This window comes from Pieris napi, chromosome 5 (assembly GCF_905475465.1).
Source record: "Pieris napi chromosome 5, ilPieNapi1.2, whole genome shotgun sequence".
In the NCBI taxonomy this organism is placed as follows: Eukaryota; Metazoa; Arthropoda; class Insecta; order Lepidoptera; family Pieridae; genus Pieris; species Pieris napi.
The window spans coordinates 12237576-12261506 of NC_062238.1; the positions used below are offsets into that span (position 1 = coordinate 12237576).

The 23931-nt window shown below is 32.4% G+C and overlaps 1 protein-coding gene and 1 non-coding gene across 9 annotated transcripts in view; one reads left to right on the top strand and one right to left on the bottom strand.

Annotated features, from left to right (window-relative positions):
- Positions 1-23931, top strand: part of LOC125049851 (ephexin-1) — an 81431-nt gene that overhangs the window by 51789 nt on the left and 5711 nt on the right. For 2 of the 8 annotated variants that reach the window (XM_047649322.1, XM_047649323.1), the window contains 8 exons: positions 11117-11274; positions 11881-12028; positions 12371-12851; positions 13163-13326; positions 16410-16527; positions 19317-19461; positions 22865-23021; positions 23534-23716. In XM_047649322.1, the coding sequence (XP_047505278.1) occupies positions 11117-11274; positions 11881-12028; positions 12371-12851; positions 13163-13326; positions 16410-16527; positions 19317-19461; positions 22865-23021; positions 23534-23716 (1554 nt within the window). Of the gene's footprint in view, positions 1-414; positions 589-2006; positions 2123-2625; positions 2824-11116; positions 11275-11880; positions 12029-12370; positions 12852-13162; positions 13327-16409; positions 16528-19316; positions 19462-22864; positions 23022-23533; positions 23717-23931 lie in introns of those variants that run through there. The other 6 variants (XM_047649328.1, XM_047649327.1, XM_047649329.1 and 3 more) reach the window with 6 other exon arrangements.
- On the bottom strand, positions 12073-12144 carry Trnae-cuc. Its single transcript has one exon. It is a non-coding gene; the product is annotated as a tRNA-Glu (tRNA).

Genomic DNA, 23931 nt, shown 5'->3' on the forward strand with positions numbered 1-23931 from the left:
AAAAGTCATATTATATCTTTCAGTTTTACTTTTACAAAACTTTTTCCACTATCACTATTAAAGTGAAAAATTTCACGTGAAAATTATTAATATTTAATCATATTTCTTTATAAACAACTTAGAATTTATTATATTCCACAACGTACACCATGTATGGATGTTTAGCTTGCCATTTTAGTTGTATACGTATTTCAATGACCATATAAACGAAACGAAACTCTCACAAAGCAAACAATAGTTTTTTTACCAGTAAAATTACTACATCGAAAATAAAGTCATTATCTAGAAACTTACCGTGCGTGCGTGGCCATGATTTAAGATTACAAACATGGCGACTCTAACAACGCACGAGTTTGTTTCCTTGCAAGACAAGTTAGGGGTGATACCTAAATGGACAATTCAGGTGCGCCCACGCAGGCGCATACGGAGGGAGAGAACGTCAACGCGAGTAGGGCCTGCGCTGCGCTAGCGAACGGACGCGTCGTCGGTGCTCCGAGAGTGAAAGTGATACAAAAATTCCTCAAACACGAAATCCGTTTTCAGAAAGTCGTCTGTGTCTCGAAAACCTGATGTGTTAACTGTGATGCAGTGCGTTTAACCCTATTTACTTTCACACGTATAAGATCATTTCGTCACGGCTCAGTTCGGTCCATTAAAGTTACGATGTGTTGCCTCATCCTTTATCTACCGGCGTTTTGAAAATGTACTTGACTTACAAACATAATATTTGCAACATGACTCTTGCGAAAGATCAACATTGAACCTTTAATAATGGCTACAAAACCGGTTAAATTTTAATAACCATGAGGCAATTAGAATATGTTTTTGATAGGTTAAATGAGGATTAAAAACACATTAATTTAAACAAGACTTGTTATTTACGCGATTGAAAACGTAATAAATATATTTGAATTAAACTATTAACTAGTCATATGGCCACTTAAAACACTCATTAAAAATTGGACCATTTCAAGTGATATCAATTTTCAGATAGGAACATAAGATTTCTTATGTAATAAGTAAATAGTATCTAAGCGTGTACCATCCTACAGTTTCAACCCACTAGCCCTTGACCAACCGGAACCGATGATACGAAATCATTGCACACTTTTGCATGCAAGATTTGCATACACAATTTCCTACATCGTTTCTTGTCTGTCAAGTAAATAATAGCGTATTTAAGTTTTATATTCAACTTTTGTTATGTAAAATGGATACAGTATATAGAAATTCGCGGAACAACTGCACCTATTGTGTTGCAACTCGAAATGCTCTGATTGCAATGCCAATACCATTCATAGCTTCCATTTCACAATGTAACGGTTCGTTGGTTAACCATACGTTACGGCCCTAGGAGTCAAATTTTACCAATCGTTAATATCGAATGTCTACAATAGTTTACAATAACGTAGCATTGAAACCGAGAAAAAATGAGAACTTAATACCACAATTACCCGTTGACCCTGAGCCGGACTGACACGTTTTCCTCCGCCTTACTGTGATATATAAAATGTAAATAAATTTGCTTGTCAAAGATATTTGTGATACTGATTACATATATAATAAAACTAGCTGCTTCGCAATCGTTGTTTTGCCATGTATATTATTTCAAGTAAACGTGTGTTTAGTTCAATAAAAATAAGTATCTACTATAATAAAAAATAGGGGTCGATCGTAGAGGGGTGAAAATTAAGGGGATGCTGTATCATAAAAAATACAAAAATTTTGTCTAAAAGATAAAAAATTAGGTGAACCGGACCACTGTTAACATTTAGGGAGATGAAAAATAGATATTGTCCTATTCGCAGATCTAACCGATATTGCACACAAAATTTCACGAAAATCGGTGGAGCCGTTTCGGAGGAGTTTAATTACAAATACCGTGACACGAGAATTTTATATATTAAATAGTAAATCCGATTCGTTCCAAGATATTTGAAAAGTTAAGAAATACATGAATAGAGTCGAAGATTAGGTTATCGAACATGACGATTTTCTGATTACAGTATGTGATATAATGTGAAGTGAAAATGGTGCAAAATGGTAGAAGAGAGGCCTCCAGTGAATGGTGGAATCAGTCCACCGAGGCCGCGGACTTTTCGAAGGAATTGTGGCGATCAAGGTGCTTTAGACTTATCTTATTTGGCCAGTGACGCGATATTTCTGACTCAACAGTTGAGAAACGAATTGCTTAATTTTTGACCATTCATAACTACTGTGAATAAATTTGCACATACCAAAGACTAGAGATATACATGTTTTATTACAAGTAATAAACGTTTTAAAGAAATAAAAATTCTAAGGAATATTTTTACTATTTACGCGTTAAAAGTTATACTTCTTTGGCTTAGCAAGATAAAAATCTTTTCAAAAATGTTATTGTACGTTTGTAGAAAAAACGACACTAATAATGGAAAAAACTAAAATGTTGACTATAGCTAACTTCAGGGTGTCGGTTTGTTGTGACGGTGTGCGCGCATTGTAAAAATTTACCTTCATCAATTTTCCCTAACGCGCCAAAAGAAGTATAACTTCAATAAATTTAAAAAAAAAAATTAATACTCCTTTACTTGATCAACTATACAGAAATGAGCCAAATGAAGTCTAAAGCGCCTTAATTTTCAGTATCTGTATCGTCACCAACAAAAGTGTATATTAAAACAAACGAAAAGTGTCCGTTCTATAGTGTTAATGACCAAGAGATAGTGAAGCCCATAGATAAAGTGAAGTATGTGGACGCGTTACAACAAAGCCATTGGCTGGATGTGAGGACCATTTTGAAAAATGGCGAGATCGAGGTACAGGATCTCGTGGCGTTTATTGGTACGTTTTATTTATACAAAATTTTCTGGAAAAGGGTAGGTTAGATTAGGAAGTTGTTTAAAATATTCGATAGTTATCGATAGGCGACGCAAATGTAAATGAACTGTAATAATATAATATAAATAGGACATCGGATTTGTGTATAATAAAAAAAATACTAGTAATAATGTCAAACGGGCTGGAGGCTCATCTGATGTTAAGTGATACCGCCGTCTATTGACACTTACATTGCAAGAAAGCTCGCAAGGACGTTGCCAGCCTTTTAAGAATTGGTACGCTCTTTTCTTGACCCTAAGTCGAATTGGTTCGGAAATCCATACTTCAGTGGGCAGCTGGTTCCACGTATTGGTGGTGCGTGGCGGCAAAAAATGCCTTAAGAAACGTTTAGTTCGAACGGCGGATGTCGAGGTGATACGGATAGTATTTTGTATTCTGCCTTGACGTCCGATGATTAATTATTTATCTTAGACAACAATTATTGCATGTTATTAAAAATATATAATTCACGGCTTTTTGTAAAAAAAATATTTTCATCAAGTATTACTTAACCTCAAACCTGGAGCTTGAACTTCTCTGGTCTATTTAAAAGAGGCATTAGATACAATGTAAATGATACAATTTTTATTAATAAAATCTGATAAAAGCCAAGAGGCTGTAAATTGTGTAAATAATGTAAATTCAAAACCTTGCCACATAAAAATTATCTATTCTTTGATATTTCATTGTTTTGAAAACTTAACTCCATAATAAAATGATAATTTTTGTTTTACTCGTAAAAAGCAATTCTCACGGAAACTGTGCTGCTATAATGTCTATACTATACGATAAGGCATTTCTCAAGCTCCTAATAAGGTCAACTCTTGGTTTTAAGAGGAAATCATTGTGAATGTTACATATACTTACCAAACTTAATATATTAATCGAGAAAATTATAACAAATTTTTAAATAATATAATGGTAAGGTTGTCATATAACGGCTCCAACTTAAAACAACTCCAAACTTTTTTCTAAAAATTTTCATCACACGGCAATGGTGTACCATGCAATAATGTGGTGGCGTCTAGGAAATAATTAAAATATCATGATTTGTGAAATGAATGAAAGAAGGTCCATTTTTTTGCTTTAAACTAACCTGATCCCAAACGCCACTTAGAATCAAAAAATAAAAACACCTAATCTAATGTAATAATTTTTTTACTAATAGTATTTCATATTTACAATCAAGTATACAGTATTTACAATTTCCTTAACCTACAAAAAAAACCAAGGCCATGCGCCTTCTTACTACTACTTGGGGTACAAACAAGTCGTAAAGAACGATGGAAAAAAGTTTGGAGCTGTATCAAGGTGCAGCCGTGATTCGACAAATTTAACAAAATTATTGCTTACATATTAAGTGATGCCGCCCATTGACACTCATATTGCCAAAAAGCTAGCAAGTGCGTTGCCGGCCTTTTAAGAATTAGTACGCTCTTTTCTTGTTCGGAAATACTTCAGTGGGAACCTGGTTCGTTAATTGAATGCTTAATTATCTATATAATATAGATTTTTGGTTAATGCATGCACTATCGCTCTAATGTTCTCTCTATGTGCAATAAACACTTGCTTATACGGTAAAAAATAACAGAAACGGACATGTCTGGTGCCACAAAAATAGTCATGTCACGTCACACGTCATGATGTGTCAGTATTATGACTTTTTTCCTCTTTTTTACCGGTAAAGAAGATAATTAATTTATTAAACATATGCATGTTCATATACATATGCAATTATTTTTTAATTATTAGTAGGCAGTGTTTAAATACAAACTTAATTATATAATGTCGTTATATAAACATTTTGAATAATTTTTATTTAATTATTATTTAGCCTTATTTCTCGTAAATGTTTCATTCAATGCACCAGTGTACATATTTATATTTTACGAATATTTCATAATTTAATATATACACACCAAAGTGACAGATAATGTCTATATAAAATTGGCCACAGATATCGCATGACATATTGTGTAGGAAAATAATAAAAGTCGAAACCACCGGCTGCCAGTAATGAAAACCCATTTGATGAAGTCATGCTCAAAATATATCTGTGGTTAAATCAATGCCTAAAACAAGCCAAACAATGCAAACATATAAGCCGCACATTTGGTATGCTAACTATCGCAAATGACTCAATACAGTCACGCGTGCCAAGACCTCTTACCAGTTTTATGTCAATCTCATAATAATAGTAACGTTATGTATTTAATATTACTAAAATCTCAAAATAATAATAATAATTTAGCCTCATTTATACGTTGAAACGATATTTGCGTGTTGTTCCCACGAGAATGTAAGTGCGTGCTCCTGTTTCACCATGCCTCCTGCTGATAGAGGACAAATCTTTGTTTTTAATTTATTTTATTATTATTAATTACTGGAACATGAACAAAAAACATAAAACAAAAAACTTGGCGATTAAAAAGATGGGCGGAGAGTTTATTGCCAGTTCTTCTCTTCCATTCTACGCCCTTGATTTGAGAACTGGCAGTAAATGTAAAATTAGAAGCATTTCATATTTATTTATTTTTTGACGTTCAAATAACTATACGAATAAATTAATTTTGAATTATATTTAATGATTTTTAAAGCTTTCTATAGAGTATTGGCCTCCTCCAACTGGTTCCATATCTTTATGTACAACAGAAAAAAGATACGTTGTGTTTAATTTTGATTGAATAAATGACGTAATAATTAATTTAAACATAAGCTTCAAAAGACTATTAAATTTAATTTATGGAAATAATGAAATATTAAAACAAGTCTTCATTGCTTTTGCATGCCTGAATCAAGCGAATTAAATTGATCGATTAAAAGCTATGACATTTGACTTAAAAGCAATCTTCAACTAATTTTAGCACAGTTACTTTCTACGAACAATTCTTGAACTTTCAGATTAGTTATTGATTTGAACGATCAATGGCTATTGTTAGTGAATTAGAAATGGAGAATTTAGCATTACGGAATATTTACAAACGTGCCATAGTCTAGTCGACAAGTTGAAAATGGAACAAAATAGAGATACTACTCTTAAAATTATGTGCGATAGCTCATTGGATCCGGAATGACGTCTAGAAAAATGTGCTAAAAGCGTGTATTAGCACATAAAAAATTGCAAAAGTTATAGACAATTAAAGATGAAAAAAAAATGGCATTTAGTTTTTTGCCAATATTTAATAAACTATTAATATTTAAGAAATTTCAAATAAAGATTCTGAAAGAGGAGGAAATTTCCAATAAAAAACACCTGACTCCCGGAACTCTATCTCCATTATTTATAATGTTAATTTAACGCTGAAAATAGGTCTGCGGGTGACATTTTTAGGATTCGCGCGTGGCGTCAAAAGCGACTACGGCACATTAATTCATTTATTTAAGGTATTGAATATTTTTTTTTAAATTTGAAAAAATTATGGTGTGTTCTGAACACTATAATTAATTTATTCCCGTAGAAAATTTTACTTAAAGTTAATTTTTCAACAAGTTAAATAATTGTTAACTAACGAAATTTTCTCGAACGACCGTCTTAATTGTAAGTGAAAAAAAATGTTTTAATAATGGTCGTAAAAATATTTCGCTTCGTAGAGCCTTTCTTACATACATACTTAACAAGATCGTGCAATAAAAGTTAAAAAAATATTTATACTTTTAAAGAAAAACGCTTTTTACCGGATTAAAGTTATGTATTATTATTATAAATTTACAACTATTTGACATAATTTTAAATTTATCCGACGTTTCGCGTGCTTTACAGCGTGCGTGGTCACGGTGACTGAAGACAAAAGATGTTGAATGTCAAAAGGTATCACAGCTGCAGAGAAAGTTGCCTTATCTGTATTTGTTTCCCCGGAGTTGGTATCGACTAAAAGATGGAGGGTTTTGGCAAAAATGGCTCACGGTGTCCTCTATTTTCGCGGATTGTTTTTCTTTTTGAGATTAATAAATAAATTTAAAATTATGTCAAATAGTTGTAAATTTATAATAATAATACATAACTTTAATCCGGTAAAAAGCGTTTTTCTTTAAATGTGTAAAGGTTATGTAAATCAAAGACAATACTATTTATACTTTGTTTATAACAATTTTTTTACTTAAACAAAAACTTAAAAATCCATGTAATGTTGTTAAAAAAAATTTTTTTTTTCTAAATCATCATATAATCGTTTTTTTATTAATATAAGATATTTATTGATTTGCAAAAAAAAAATCCCGCCATTTGTTGATAAATTTTTTTTAAACAGATTGATTAAAGCAATGTTTTTTAAAAAAAATTTAACACAACTTTATTACATTAAAAATTTTATGATTTTTAAAAAAAAAATTTTCCTTAATAACAATTTTCAATTGTTTATAATCGTTTTTTTTAATTTTCTATTGTTTAAATAATTAGTTAAGAAATTTTTTTTTTCTAAAAATCATAATTGATAGTCCTCTATAAAGTAACAGAAAAATTTTTTTTTTTTAATCAACAATTCTATTGTTTATTAACTTACCAAGTTGTTATAAACAAATATTCAACTTTCTTTTATTTTTTTTCTAAAACTTCTAAAATTAACAAAAACAACCATATATAACAATGTATAGAAAAATTTTTTTCGAAATTTTTTTGATTATCATGAATATTACTTTTATTTAAAATTAAAAAATTTTTTTTCTATACTTTGTTATATATGGTTGTTTTTGTTAATTTTAGAAGTTTTAGAAAAAAATAAAAGAAAGTTGAATATTTGTTTATAACAACTTGGTAAGTTAATAAACAATAGAATTGTTGATTTAAAAAAAAAATTTTCTGTTACTTTATAGAGGACTATCAATTATGATTTTTAGAAAAAAAAAATTTCTTAACTAATTATTTAAACAATAGAAAATTAAAAAAAACGATTATAAACAATTGAAAATTGTTATTAAGGAAAATTTTTTTTTTTTAAAATCATAAAATTTTTAATGTAATAAATTTGTGTTAAATTTTTTTTAAAAAACATTGCTTTAATCAATCTGTTTAAAAAAAATTTATCAACAAATGGCGGGATTTTTTTTTTTGCAAATCATTAAATATCTTGTATTAATAAAAAAACGATTATATGATGATTTAGAAAAAAAAAAATTTTTTTAACAACATTACATGGATTTTTAAGTTTTTGTTTAAGTAAAAAAATTGTTATAAACAAAGTATAAATATTTTTTTAACTTTTATGGCACGATCTTGTTAAGTATGTATGTAAGAAAGGCTCTACGAAGCGAAATATTTTTACGACCATTATTAAAACATTTTTTTTCACTTACAATTAAGACGGTCGTTCGAGAAAATTTCGTTAGTTAACAATTATTTAACTTGTTGAAAAATTAACTTTAAGTAAAATTTTCTACGGGAATAAATTAATTATAGTGTTCAGAACACACCATAATTTTTTCAAATTTAAAAAAAAATATTCAATACCTTAAATAAATGAATTAATGTGCCGTAGTCGCTTTTGACGCCACGCGCGAATCCTAAAAATGTCACCCGCAGACCTATTTTCAGCGTTAAATTAACATTATAAATAATGGAGATAGAGTTCCGGGAGTCAGGTGTTTTTTATTGGAAATTTCCTCCTCTTTCAGAATCTTTATTTGAAATTTCTTAAATATTAATAGTTTATTAAATATTGGCAAAAAACTAAATGCCATTTTTTTTTCATCTTTAATTGTCTATAACTTTTGCAATTTTTTATGTGCTAATACACGCTTTTAGCACATTTTTCTAGACGTCATTCCGGATCCAATGAGCTACCGCACATAATTTTAAGAGTAGTATCTCTATTTTGTTCCATTTTCAACTTGTCGACTAGACTACATGTCATATCTGATTGAACAATTGATAATATAATTTGTTTCCGTTTGGTAGGAACGAAAACCTTATAGGAAAAATTTGGGGCTTATTAAATACTGTTATATATTATGTATTATATATGTGAAATTTATTTAAGAGACTTCAATAATTACGAGCAAAACTAACCCCCTTCATATTCGAGACGTCTATTAAATAAATTTCACGACTAATCGTGGCTTATGTCAAAATCAAATACGTATTTGAGGAGATACCGTTTCACCTACGCACAGGCAACTAACATATAGCTATATATAAATACTAACACCATTTGAAATGGAAAATCAGGATATGGAAATAAAAAAGGCTTTATTATTTCCATAGGACAGTCGTACTTAACAAGTCTCGACTCTGGCGGATTTTAGTTCTTTTTTAATAGCTTAAACTAGGGTAATGTTCATCAACAGTCTTAGTGTTCTATAATAATGATTAGACACTATGTTCGTGTGTCCGAGACACGGCATTTGCACTTATATTCTCTACACTAGGTTTTTTTAACACAAGAGGTTTTTTTTTCTCTTTAGGCGTTTTATTCCTGTTTTATCAAGATGTTTTTTGCCTCAGCATTCACATGGCTATGTAGTCTGTTTAAGTGAGTTCTAAGGCAAACGGCTAATTTTTCTAAATTAATTATTTACTAAGCGCTCAACTTATCGGGTCTTGGCTTGGTCGAACAAGAACCTCCATCCGGTCCTGTTTGGTGCTTTTTGGAGGTTCTGCCCTAAAAAAATATTTGACAATTATAATTTCGTAATTTTAACACATACACAATAGTCGAGCGAATTTGCTTATCTCGCCGAAGCCGTGTACCTACATATTATTTCAGTCTAAATTCGACATTAATCATAATCAAATCAATTTAAAAGGGCATTAAAGATACACATCTGAAGACCTAGAATACTGTAATTAGGACGGTTGTCGGATGGTGACGTGCGTCTCGTTTGTATAATAATATTAAATTACTCATTTAAAAATTTACCATTGTGTAATTACAGTCAAAATAAGGACATCGAAGGGCCTACTCATATTTGGTCGTAAAAACCGATAGTCGTAACAGCCGATGACGTTGTTATTAAGAACCTAATACAATAGAATTCAGCCGGGAATTTTGATTTTGGCCAATATAACCGGTATGTTGTTCTAAACGATGTCGTCGTAAACGGTTTTGACTGTAGAAATAAAGTATTTAAGTATTTCTATGGTTCAATATTAAACTTATTTTTGGGACTGTCGTTGGTACGGCCATTCTCTAAGCACAAATTTTAAAGTAATAAAAAACACCAAACTGTGTATATACTTGTATGCTAGCAGGTGGCGAATATAAAAATACGTAAATAATAAATTACGTAACCACATACAAAGCCTTGACATTTTTACGCGCCACTAACGAGGGGTTCGAGAAAGCGCATACAAGTACAAACAGAATTATATCTTACTGCCGTGTATTACAAACTAACATCGATTAAAGGGAAACTGATAAATAATTAATGATTGCCATCTTGCAATTGCACGAAAGTGATTGCGATTAACAGTTCGTTGGCTTGCTCAAGGTTATTCTTAGAAAAAGTCACTTTAACTAATACTTATTTATTTCGTAATATAGCTAACATAAATTATAGACAAAAATCCAATTATACTAAACATATAGCCAAGGATGGAATACATAATACATATACAAAAAGGTTCAAACAATTACGAAAGGAAAAAATCAATAAAAAATATTAAATACGTAATACCTGATTCGGCTGTGTGCTGCCTTGCGATTTGGCATTCTGATAAACAATAAAGTACAAGCTCCGATCAGAATGCCAAATTATATTAATTATATATATATTGATACAGGTGATTTAGGGCTAATACTATGAAATATATTCTGAATACTCCTTTTAAGCATATTCTACCGTATCTTAAACAAGTTAAGGCTTAATTAGTGGTCGTTGTATGTCCGGGCTGCGCGATACAAAACTGAGTTTTGTGCATAGTTAGTATTTATGTGAGGAACGTGAAACAAAGCATAATTATTACGAGTCTGGTAATCATTATAACGTTGTATATAATCTTATATAGTTTTAAGTTGGTCTACTTTTGTTAACTATGTTATTAACCTCCTTTTTTAATAATTATTGGCTTGTTCGTGACTTAGTTGGTACATTTTGGTTGAGTTTTTCTGATGAAAATATTTGAGCCATTCTGAAAATATATCCAGCTATTCTGTGGATTTATATGGATACACAAACAGTCCAAGTTATGGAGACCCCGATCAACATTTTGATTTATAAAGATTTCATTTAGAAGCACCCACAGCTGATTAAATAAGCTCCTAAAACCTTTATCAGAACAGCAAACAACTTAAACAACAAAGTGATATAAATAATTCTTCCACAGAATGCGACAGCAGTGATTCCGGTCATCTCTACGAGTCGTTAGAACCTGCACCTGCGCCGGTTCCAATCCGCCCCGCGCGCCTTCCCCCCGCGGTGCCTCAACCCATAGATGACGACTTTGACTCATTTGACAGTGACACCGACGACGATAATGATAAGGTAAATATTTTATACCATAGACTAATATTTTTTAAATTGCAAAAATACCGTAAAAAAGGTTTTATATAATTTATTTTTACAGTGTCTTCTGACACGTAGGCCTTCCGCTGAGTAATTCATTCATTTATTCTATGATTATGTAACTAAGTATAGCTGAAATAATTTTTTATTCTAAGTCACAATTTATTTTATGTAATAAATAAAATGAAATTTGTATATATTCTAATTTCACATTTACAAACTATATACTGTTCATATTCTTTTATACACACTATAAATACTTTTAATAATGCTTATGTTTTTACTTTTCTTTATATTAAAACAAATTATATTTAATAAATGGGTGCAAACACAATAACTATTGTTACGCTGAAAATCAAACTATACATACACTTAATCGCATATAAGTATGAGTATATTTTTAAAAAATTTACAAATTAGTTACGGATAAATAATAATAAAAATTTATTTCGCACCATAAATATGGATAACATATGTAGGTACATATGTTAGTATTTTTACTTTTAGCTATCTATTTATAATTATTATAAAAACGTGTATCAACTTGTTTCCTTGTGGAGGTAATAATATTATTTATGTTTATAGACACTTGAACCGGATTTGCCGCCAGAATTACCGGCTGCAAGGTTACCGACGCCCCCACACGGCGGACAGTATACGTTAACGAAAATTGCTAGCGCCGCCCAAAAGAAAATGAGACAAATAAAGCGGAATTTAACTAAGAGATATTCCGGTATGTGAAAATTATTAGTTAAATAGAATAAAAATAAAAATTTATTCCGATACCGGGAATCGAACCCGAGCCTCCTGGGTGAGAGCCAGGTATCCTAGCCACTAGACCATATCGGATTGTGAATGCTAAGCTGAAACGGTCAATTATTTTCTACAAGGCAATCTATTTATAATTATTTTTGTTACAATTACATTTAAATTATTAACCAAGAAGTTTGTAACTGACTTTTGTAGGCTATAACTAAAACTGTCTGTTATACTGTCTCTGTTACGTTATTGATATACTTGATAACAGTCATGGGTTTTACAATAATTAACATTATAAAAACATTTCTTTTCACAGTCGCAATGGACGGGAAGACCTTTTTAAAATCCAATCAAACATATGACACGCCGAAGAACCAACCGAACCCCAAATCACCCATTTACGCAAACTACCAAAAGCCAGAAATCCAACATCTATACAGTAACATAAACTTTGAAAAGAAGACTGACAAGCCTCTAACCAAAATCACCGGCACATTCAAAGACGAATTAAAAACAATTATAGATAAAAAAGAAAAAACCACAGAAAAAAGGCTGAGTGGTGATCCTTTACCCTTGCCCGAAAAGCCTTCGGCGGAAAATCCAACATCTCCAACAGAAGATAAGAAAGACAGTGGAACTTTATCCAGGAAAGCGTATTTATCTTTTAAATCTCGGTTTAGAAGAGCAACTTCAATGGCAGTAGATATTAACTCGGAAGTCCCCAGTGCGCTGAAGATCACAAACTCTACGTTTTACCTCACCGATTCCATGGATGGCGACTCTGGATTTAGTAATTGGTAAGATTTAATAATGTTTTGAATTATAGACGATTAAATATTGTTTTAGGTAAATCTGTAAAAGCGCCATCTATTGCCATTCGCACAAATTAGCCTTTACATGTTTCACGGTTTGTAAAAGTTACGTGATAAATAAACTTTTTATTAATAAAAATGCAAGGTGTAGTTATTGCGATCTTATCTACTGATAAGGCTATGCTTTCTGATCAATAAATTCATCGGTCGACTTAAAAGTTTTAAGGAAATTTACTAGATTCGTTTTCATAGTTATATTACACCATTTAGATTTCTTATTATTTTTTTTTGTTCAGCAGCGACAACGGAGCCAACCCTGAAGCGCTGTCACCGAGCAACCGGAGTCGTGGTACGAGACTTCGTCCCGGATGGGCGGAATCCTCCCCTTGCCTGGCGCTTGAGAGGCCCTCACTGCCCCCGCCGCCGCCTCCCACAACTGACCTTAGCGCTGTCAACGAAGGTCAGACAGACGTCAACTGTCAACTTGACATTTTCATTGAATTTTGATGAATTGGTAGCTCTTTAGTAGAATATTTAAAGGGATTTCGTAGATCGTTGCTAACTATTCATGTAGTTGAGTTATAAAATTAGTTGGTTTGGTAAAAATAATACATTTATTCATTACACTGGAGCAATTATTAAAGCAAACGTAAAATTGTTAATATTCCTATAGTTCCTATATTCCTAGTTTCTATTAATACTTTTAAAGGTTAAATAATTAATAAAATCTTAATTCTACTCTAAGCAAGAATAATTCCAGTTGACGTCTCCTCGTAAACCTAGAGTCATTGATTTTGAAGATTAAAAACAGATAATGACGAAGACAGCGCTAAACGAAGGTCAGAACCTGGCTCACTGCAGTGAACTTATTTCAAATTGGTATTAATATTGAGATAAAAATTGAGCAAAGAGCCATCTAGTGTGTTATTATGAACTTACATCACTAGCGAGTATGGTTTTCTTTTAAAGACCTAAATACTTTTATTAATAAAGTGAATCTAGAAAGTCATAATCTATTTGTATTTGTGAAATTTTTAAGTATTTATTTAACATGAAAGTTTAACGTGCTAAATCACTATATAAATAGTTTAAACATATTAAATATACGCCATTATACATAGTTTAAAAAGAAATGATTTTTATGTCAAGACGTACCTAAGTGAATACAAACTTTTTGACGTAAGTTCACAGCCAGTGAGCAAGGTATGGTTGCGGTACATATCACAGCTTTGTGAATGTCTCTATGTTTTTCACTGTCTTTGTTTCTTTTACTTATCACCACACGATTCCTAATAATGTTAACACAAAAGCACATTTCTTGTTATTTTCTTGTAATTCTATATTTGGTTATGGACACACATAATTCTAGACACATTAATAATTATTTTAATGTCACCTGCATAAGTTTATCGACAACGCATGAATACAATAAAAAGCCTTTTTCCTTCTCAAAAACGCCGAACAAAATCGTAATCTTTCTCTTTATAAGTCTGCATTTTTAATTGGTATATACATACCAATTAAACTATTTTATATTTTTTTTATAAACAAAAAAAATTAAACTCGAACAGATTCGAAAATATTTGCATTGTAATGAATAAGAAGAGACATTCCTACTTTATATTTTACATTAGTACCTACGTGTGGAAAGAGAACCGTTGTGGTATTTGAGGTCGCCGGAGTATTAAATTACCTTTTTTATTTTGAAAACAATGTTGGTAATACTTAACATGAAACAATCAATTTTTGTGTAAATTAAATAACACGTAGGAAGAATTATATTAGTTTCCCGCCACGCCGGTTGACTATCCGCACAGACTACTATTACATACTATTTAGCATTTTTTAAATACGGGAAACGAAGCAGTCTTGAACTGTTCAAAACGTATTAAGATCGTAGCGTGTAACAAAGAGGACAACTATTAAAGCAATTTTCCTCAAAACTGCTTTGCGCAGCGATTCTCAAAAAGCGTTTGATTATAAAAAATAATAATATTATTAAGCGCTAAGAGATTTGACATATTGCAATACGTTTAACCTTAAGCAATAATTGCCTCAAGTTGAAATGTGAAGTGACAAAAAAGTATAAACAAAACAGTCACAAAAATATGTTACGTACATTTTATTATGGCTTCTAATTAGTGTTGCCCAAAATCGGTCTTAGTCTTGCAGTCTTGGTCTTGTTCTTGCATTCCCGCAAGACCAAGACTGAACCCTGCAAGACTTGAGCAAGACAACTTCTAATCATATTGTATTCGAGATATTCGTGACAGTAAATTAAAGAAATGCAACCGATAATTGATATTGATACAGGGCATACAGTATTATGATTAGATTTATATTACATCTGGTGTAATTCAGCTAGCACTAATACAAGCAGATATCGTTTTACATAATTATGTGTTTGCGCCGATTTAAAACAAACAATTTCCCACATTGAGAATCACTGCGCATTGCATTGAAACGCGTAGGCGACAAGGTTTACTACAAATATTACATCAGTCTTCCCACCACTAGCATAGTCTGTGCACGTTTGTGTTATGTGATCTATGGTGCTTGTGTTATGAGACGTGAGTGATGTTTTCTAGAGCGTGCAATTATTTTGTAATCTATGCACAATTATGTGACAAATTGTTGTTCTTTGTATGCAATGACTAACGCCCGTTTTTACCTTCAATTGTTATTATTTGTCTGTGTAGGTATTTCGCTATGTTTATTCCGTATGTCATGGATTTGAATTCTAAGATATTCTATTATTGAACAGAGTATTGAGAGGACAATTATTATTCCAGTGTCCGAAAAAAATTGCCAGCCCCCATTCCTCAGTAAATTTTTTAATCGAAAATTCTCTCAGTTCCCGCTGCGGGCTACTCGATTCTCGATTGTGAGGAAGTTGCATGGATCTGGTTAGCGCTGGGCCTTCTTAAGGTCTCATGTCATTTTCACACATGTATAAAATAGTTCTTAATATTCTATTAAGTATTCAAAAGTATCTGATTGTCCGCATTTCAACGTGAGTGTTTGAGAGCAATAATTAAATAAAAGCACATATTATATGATCACCTTATAGAGATACTAATGTCCGTCACTTTTAAATTCATTCTAAATCTATTACATTAAGTAAGAATGTCTTCACCCCCATTGCGGGATTTTACTATATTTCTAATGACAAATTATTACCGCATCACTTATTAAAGATGACCTCATTGCATTGTTGAAACAATAATCTTTGGTATTATTTACTTTTATTATCATACTGATTAACAAGATTCATCAGTCTGTTATCCATTGTCTTGCAAATTTTACGCTCTGTGTAGGTAATTATTGTTCTAATCTATTTGATACAATTAGTAGTAATATAAGAACTTGCTATAATTACATTATTATCATAGCTTAAATTTTTCTCTGCACAAAAATTAACATTTGTCTTTATAAAAACAGCTACTATTTTTTAAATCTTACTTGCCTGAAAGAAATAAATAAAAGTATGTAAAGCATTTTTTTTATTCTGTAATTGTAATTGATTTATTCTTATGTGAACAGAATTGAAGCGACTCCTGCCGACTTTGTCGCGCAAGGAAAAAGGCCCTCGTACGCGCACCTCGTGGTATGCCGAATGCGGCGCCGATCCTGCGCCCGCGCACACCTCAAACTCTTCTTGGTAAGTGCTTTTATAACGTATTAATAAATTGTAGTTGGCTAAGAAACTACCCGCCCAGATTTGGTCGTAAATATAATTTCGGGACGCATAGACATCATACAAGCGTGTCTTTCTATTAATTGCGACTAAATAATAATAATAATAGCTCTTTAATTCAGATACTTTTTCATTTAAACACGTTTCTATTTCAATCTTCTTTTGTGCCTGTAAGCCCTTTTTTGGGAAAGGTCTCCTCCAAATCCCGCCAATCCTCTCTGCACTCTCTGCCATGTACCACCTGCTGTTTCTTTAATCTGGTCCATCGTGTACCTTGGGTATCATTTTAGTACTTTTTTGCTCCTAAATTTGAGAATTGAGACTGAATAACGCCACGTAAATATCAAGTATACTTGAGCTAAATTAAATTATAGATAGCTAAACGAAAACTTAATTTTAAAAAAAAATTACATTTAATCTATACAAGTCGATTTCATTGAAGCCGATAAAAAGTCCTTTAAATAATAGAAGTATGTTTTGATCTAACAAAATATATTGAATCGTACAACAGAGTGAGTATAATAGCTAATATCGCGAATCGCTATTCGAGACCGACGAATGACGCTGTCCAGTGAGTCACAAGCCTGTTTGTACCACCGTTATTGACGCAAGTTATAAGCGATTAGTTCGTAAGCACAGTTAACCACAGAGTGTAACTCTTACCGTAAAAGCTACTTATAAAAAATTGTCACCCGCATATGAACACAGTTGAACCGATGTTCAACAAATATCAATATGTTGTGAGGAAAAAGACAGCGTGCTTAAATTGATGATTTTTGGCCAGCCCTAGTTCCATTTACGATAATATATTTTATTTTACTTGTGTAATCGACAATTTTTTCCAAATTTCCATTTCATTCCTTATTTATTTATCAAAGTACACCACATGATGTTAATACATTTTTAACAGTACAAGTTATAATCTGTATATTATTAATTCTATACATGACGGTGAACATAAATTTCACAAATAATTATAATAACACTAGCTGTACCCCGCCACGCTTCGCAGTGGCACATTGTGATAGAATGGTTGAGAAATGAGAAACAAAACAAAGAATACATTTCATATAAGTTTAATTTTGCAATACTTTTGAAAAAAAACAAAGAAAAATAGATAAAAACAATCCTTGATTCGGATTATATATAATGCTAAAATTTCAGCTCGATCGGTAAAGATCCAGTAAATTTGACAGATTATATATTATACCATACAAAATTTTAGTATTTTAAAAATACTAGTAAGTAATATAATAACTCATCCTAATTTTTTGCGATGTCATTGATAATCAAACAATAATTTTTTCACTTTTGACATTTAATCTCCCGCCATTTCTCTTTTCGTTCGTGTCTTATGCCACATTTCCAATACCCAGGTATATTCTATAGACGCATCAGCCAACAGTGTTACGAATCCTCGGTAATGTGTTGGTTGGTTAATTGTGGTTAAATCACGAGAAATCCTTGAAAGTTATCTGTGGCCTATTTGAAATAACCGGTCAAAAATTAATTACCGTTATCTGTGAAACTTTGAAATGGAGTTACGATAATAGTCGTAAGTAATTTAGATTGTTTCTTTTTGCTATTTTGTAATTATGAAAACTAACATGAATTTGTTGTAATGTTGTATCAATTGTCATGCATCCCCCCAGTAAATATTCCATAATATAAATGATGTCCCAGATATAAATACTAATCTGTAGATTAATTTAAAAAAACATTTTTTTCTAATACCTCTAGAATATAGTAACTATGGTTAAAATGCTGTGTTTTAGAATTTAGTGTCGCGCTTCAAGTGTTAAAATGTTAATTTTGCTAGAGATGTGTAAAATCATACAAAAGAATTGTTTTTAGTTACATTATTTAGCCCCCCTAATATCTCGTATTTTATATTTTCTCTTTAAATATACGGGTATTCTACACAATTTACAATTATAATTGCGTCGTTTGCTAGAAATCACGAGAAACGTTTGAAAATTGTATTAAATAATAAAAAAACTGATATTTTACATATTTAAACCTATATTAGTACTTTCAAATAAATTGCATACAAGATTTCACTTGAGATGTCGCGACATATTGGTTATAAAAGCGAGATATCTGGTACCGTGAAATTATTCAACAAAAAGGGTTACTTTAAACTTATAACCGTTAATTTAAAATTTTACGCATGAAACCCGTTTCAGGCTGCATTCCTTACAACACTTCCGAATCGAAACTTATTCCGAATATATTCGGTCATTTATAATCTGTATTTCGTAATATAGAAAATCGCATTTTGCATCTATGCATTAGCATTATATTATAATCATCATCAGTCTATGTTTTGGTCCATTTCTGGACGTAGGCATCCTCAATTTTCCACCAGTATGCCCTGCAATGGCCTCTGTATTCACTGGGAGCCAACGTCCATAACGATGTCGATGCCACCTAGTCGGTGGGTAGCCGCGCGGTCTTTTGTTCTTCCCTGGTGTCCAGTCTAGGAGCCTGCGGGTCCATCGGTTCTTGTCCATGCGCGCTATGTGGCCTGCCCATCGACATCTGCCTATTATGCATTATATTATAATCTACATTATATCTGTTTTTATTATCTGCGAATTCATTAGAGAACAAAATCGAATTTGCATTATACAGCGATTTCTATTATAATCTATACGAAAGTTTTCGGAGAATTCACTTCATTAATATCAAATAAGTGAATTTGTTAGAATTAATTTATTACGTCATCAGACATTAAAAAACTCTATTTTCAGGTACGCCGAAGCAGGTCTGTACCCAGCTGGGCACATCTCGTCGTCATCAGGCGCATCTTCAGGCTCTCATCCCGCCTCACCGCGTCTCCACTCACTCTTCACCCACGAACCACTCTACCAGTTTTATAACGCCGCTAAAGTTGAGGTAAGCTTCTAGTAATTTTAATATGATATTTATTTATGGAATTATAACTGAATGTTTTTTTTTTTAGAAAATCTATTTGTTAGTTTTAAAGTTTTCAAAAATCAGTACACATTATAATAAGCCGCTTTGGAACAACATTTTAGGGAAAAATAAATTAGATAGTGCCGGTGACCCCAGAGCTGGTGCTTTCCTCGCTCAAAAATTTTTAAAATCAGAAATTAGAGTTGCGATAAATATTCTACAAATTACCTAAAACAAAATACCAGTTCATATTGATAGTCTTTCTACAGCTAACCGCAAGATTTCCTTGACTCATCTGTCCTTAGGAATAATTTATGTATAGTTTTTGAATACATTAACGAAACGCAACGTTCAAAGAGCATTTAAAATCCATTTCAAAACCTTTTAATACTATCTTAAACTATTTGTTCAATACGTAATGAACATAAATTAAATATGTATCTAATTCAAAATCATTTATTCATTTAGGTAACACAATGTAACATTTATGAACGTCAATAAAGAAATACATATGAAATGCGTCTAATTTTACATTTACTGTTCACGTCAACCATCTTGATTACAAAATATAGATATAAGCAATATAATGTAAATAGGAAAGTCGTCCGTATTTCCTAACCATTTCGACAATTTGAAGTAGGCAACGCATCCGCGAGCCCTCTGGCATTGAGTGTCTATGATTATCACTTAACATGGTAGCCTCATGCCCGTTTCACCCTGTTCTATATCTATGACTTGAAATTAAAAGCAGTTAAACAGTGGCGCATTTCCATATTTTCAAGATATAGGCTGTGAAGTTTTCGCCGCCTTTGCCTTTACAATTGTCATGTCTTAGATTTTTCTAAGAGTCCTATGATTTTTGAGCACAAAATTATACACAAATCATCCAGTTCGCAGCCTCCAACCAGTAGTAGGAATGTATGGGTTGATAGAGGCTCTCTTTTCAGTCATACAAAGTGTTAGCTATGGGCGCAGATGTCGATTACTGGGGATAGGGCAAAATCTGTAAAACATCAGAAAACCATCATGCAGAAATCTTTTTGATTTCTATCTAGTAAAAAAAAATTCGGTTCCCAAATTTACCGCCCCAGAAATGTACTCAGCCTACTGGTAAATCCATTGGCTATAAGAAACACTCATACATAAACAAAACCTTTATAATTGACATTTGTAAAACTTAAACTATCAACTATCTTGCTATAGTACTATATGTGACGTAAATATATTATTCAAATATCATATATATCATGATACAAAGTTTTCCTTTTGCGCCACAAAGAACAAAACAGGGTTTATAACCGGTTTCTTTGAAAACAAATCTTAATAACCGACTATACGACAATCATTAAAATACGCAAGCATTTGAAATACAATTATATTAAATGATGCTTGAAGTAAAAAAACCGATGAACAAGCAAAGTCACTAAGTCTATTAATCTGTGGGAATTTGGCGCCTAATTGTTTTATAAAATAATCGCTAATTGTAATGTGAATTGTGGGTGTAATTGGTCTGACCTTCCATATTGCCTCGTAGTCTTGACCTCCACAATGTTTTGCTCAAACGTTTAACTATAATTGACTTATCTATCGACTTCCGATAATGACGATGTTGCTGCCTACCAGATTCGTAATCGTGCTTTGGTTCACGTTCTTCATACCAACACAAACTACACAAAAACCTTAGTTTTGTATCGCGCAGCCCGGACATACAACGACTACTAAGCCTTGACTTGTTTAAGCTATCGCGGTATATGCTTAAAAGGAGTATAAAGAATATCCATAGCGCTAAATCGCCTGCATCATGTGCATACTCCACATACACACCTTCACGTACATACCCTCACTTTCACAGCATCACACACACAGCCGAATTAGGTATTACTGAGGTATTACTATACTAAAGGTTTTTAATATATTTTATTGTTTTTTTGTTGTGTTTGAACCTTTTTGTATATATTATGTATGCTTTGGCTATATGTTTAGTGTAATTGTTTATTGTTGAATATAATTTATGTTAGCTCAAGGATATATTATATAAAATTATAGTAAACGTGGCAAAGTTTTCACTAAAGTATACCATTGTAAAATGGTCTTTAAAAGTGACAGCTGTCAATGAACGGTGACGCCGAATTATTTTTCTATATATTCTAAAAAAATTAGTGTCCATAATCAACCTAAAACCCCAAGGATAAAACCGTTATCTGAACAGCAATGTACAAACTGGTTTAAAAAATTATCTCTGTAGAGGGCGTAATATCTAATCTTATTTGGTTGTATATTTGCATTTTTAGGGCTTGTTTATAAACGCGAAATCACATTAGATAAAAACGTCTACATAGACATTAGACAATTTTGTAACTACGAAATAGTGTAACTAGAATTCCTTAGGTGGGCTGAAAAGTTAACATAGAAAAAAATATTTTCTTAAATAGAATTCGATTCAATTCGATTCAATTTTTAAATAGTTCGGCGATTACCTTTTCATCAGCGCAAAATTTCTGCCCAGCCCATTCTCTTGAGGTCTGAGAACAGGAAAAAGTCGCTGGGGGCTAACTAAATCTGGAGAATACGGTGAAATAAATTCGGATTTACTACGACTGCTTCAAACCACGAACAGCTTCAGCTTTAAACCAAAACTGCTCAGAATCATCAATTCGTTGTTTTTGGTAAATCGATTGTAAGCTCTGAAAACTTAATAATACAAAAAATTTAAACTATGAATGTAATATTACAAATGAAGAAAACATAAAAGCTAAACCTTTTTACAACAAATTATGAATAATGCAATTCTTGTGAATTCAGCCAGTGCGCAACTAAATATATCTGTCTCACTTGCAATAGTATTCAGGGTTCGCAGGACGCGCGCGCGGTGCTTCTCTGAGTAAATTTGTACGCGATCGCGGGCTTATCCTATAACGCGGATTTCCGCGATAATAAAAATAAAAGACAAACAAAGTTAGATAAATAACCGGGTAAAAGCAAACATTAATGAATCAATTTTTGTTTTGAATTCGGTCCGCCAATAAAGAGTATTTTTTACTTCCAAGTGGCTTCTAAAAAGGTACATTATACAATGCCGTTATCGCTTTTATGTGTGTGTCCTATATGTGTATTCAATTCAGCAGCGTTTTCAATATTATAAAGAAAGCCTTTTTCGACGACTGCCTTAGAGACTGCTGAAGAAATACTTCACTCAATTTTTTTGACACAAAGGTATTTTGTAGGAATGATATCACCCTCAATAAGGTCCTGGGCCCGAACGGTCTAGAGTTCGAACGCCGGTGAAATATTTCTGGATGACATTTTGCGCATAAGCAAATGCTGAGAAATTATTTCTTTCTCGTAAGTCACGAGCAGCAGCTGATGATATTTGATGTTTCAGTCGGCTTGTGGTGGTGAATCAGACTCAGATACGTACGAAGCTGGCGGGTCTACCTGCAGCGCATCCCGGCCTACAGCCATGGCGTTAGTGGCGCCGCGTGGCCCCGCTCGCACGCTTTGGTGCGAAGTGCCAGAAGTTCTTAACTCCGCTGTACTAAGTAAGTAATTACGTAACTTGTCGACGACCAGATTGTGTGTGCTTATGTATACGCGTTAGAAGGTATTCTTTGGAGAAATAATTTTCTTCGAGCACTTTAGAGGGACGTTTCTCTCTTCGAATTGCATTTTTCTTGTCCATTTTAATGGTTCCATTCGAAACCATAAAATATGTACTAATCATGATATTTTACAATAAACACTATGGTTTTTATCACATTGGAACGGGTTTTCTCGTATAGAAATCATTATTTTGGTTTAAATAAACACAACTCTGAAAAACACTACGCCATAACAGACAATGCAACTTGTCGATAAAACAGAGCAAGCGCCAACTAGCGGCCCTGACTGTTTCACCGACGTTTGAACAGATATTCAGGGTGTCGGTTTTTTGCGACGGTGTGCGCGCGTATCGTAAAAATTTACTCTCATAATTTTTCCCTAACGCGCCAAAAAACAATAATATTCATCAAAACCTAAACTAAAATTAAGTTATTTTAACTAAAATTTACAGGTTCCCTCGCACCAGCTCAAAAGAAACTCCAAGAGGCAAAATTCGAAGTGCTGACTTCAGAAGCGTCTTACCTGAACTCATTGAACGTGCTAGAAGAGCATTTCATATCACATCCAGCATTTAGAGAAGCCCACGTCCTGCCCAGGGAAGATTGGGAGACGTTGTTTTCCACAATTTTGCCCGGTAGGTCCACGCTATATAGTTGTTTATTTAGACTTCGCTTCGATGTAGAAATCTTTTTATTATTTATGTTTCCCACCGTTTATATCTTCCCTGAACTTCCACAAATATTTCACGATCATAGTTAGCCAAATCGATCCAGCCATTCTCAAGTTTTAGCGAGACAAACCAACATCAATTCATTTTATATAAACAGATTATGAATACCAAATAATGTC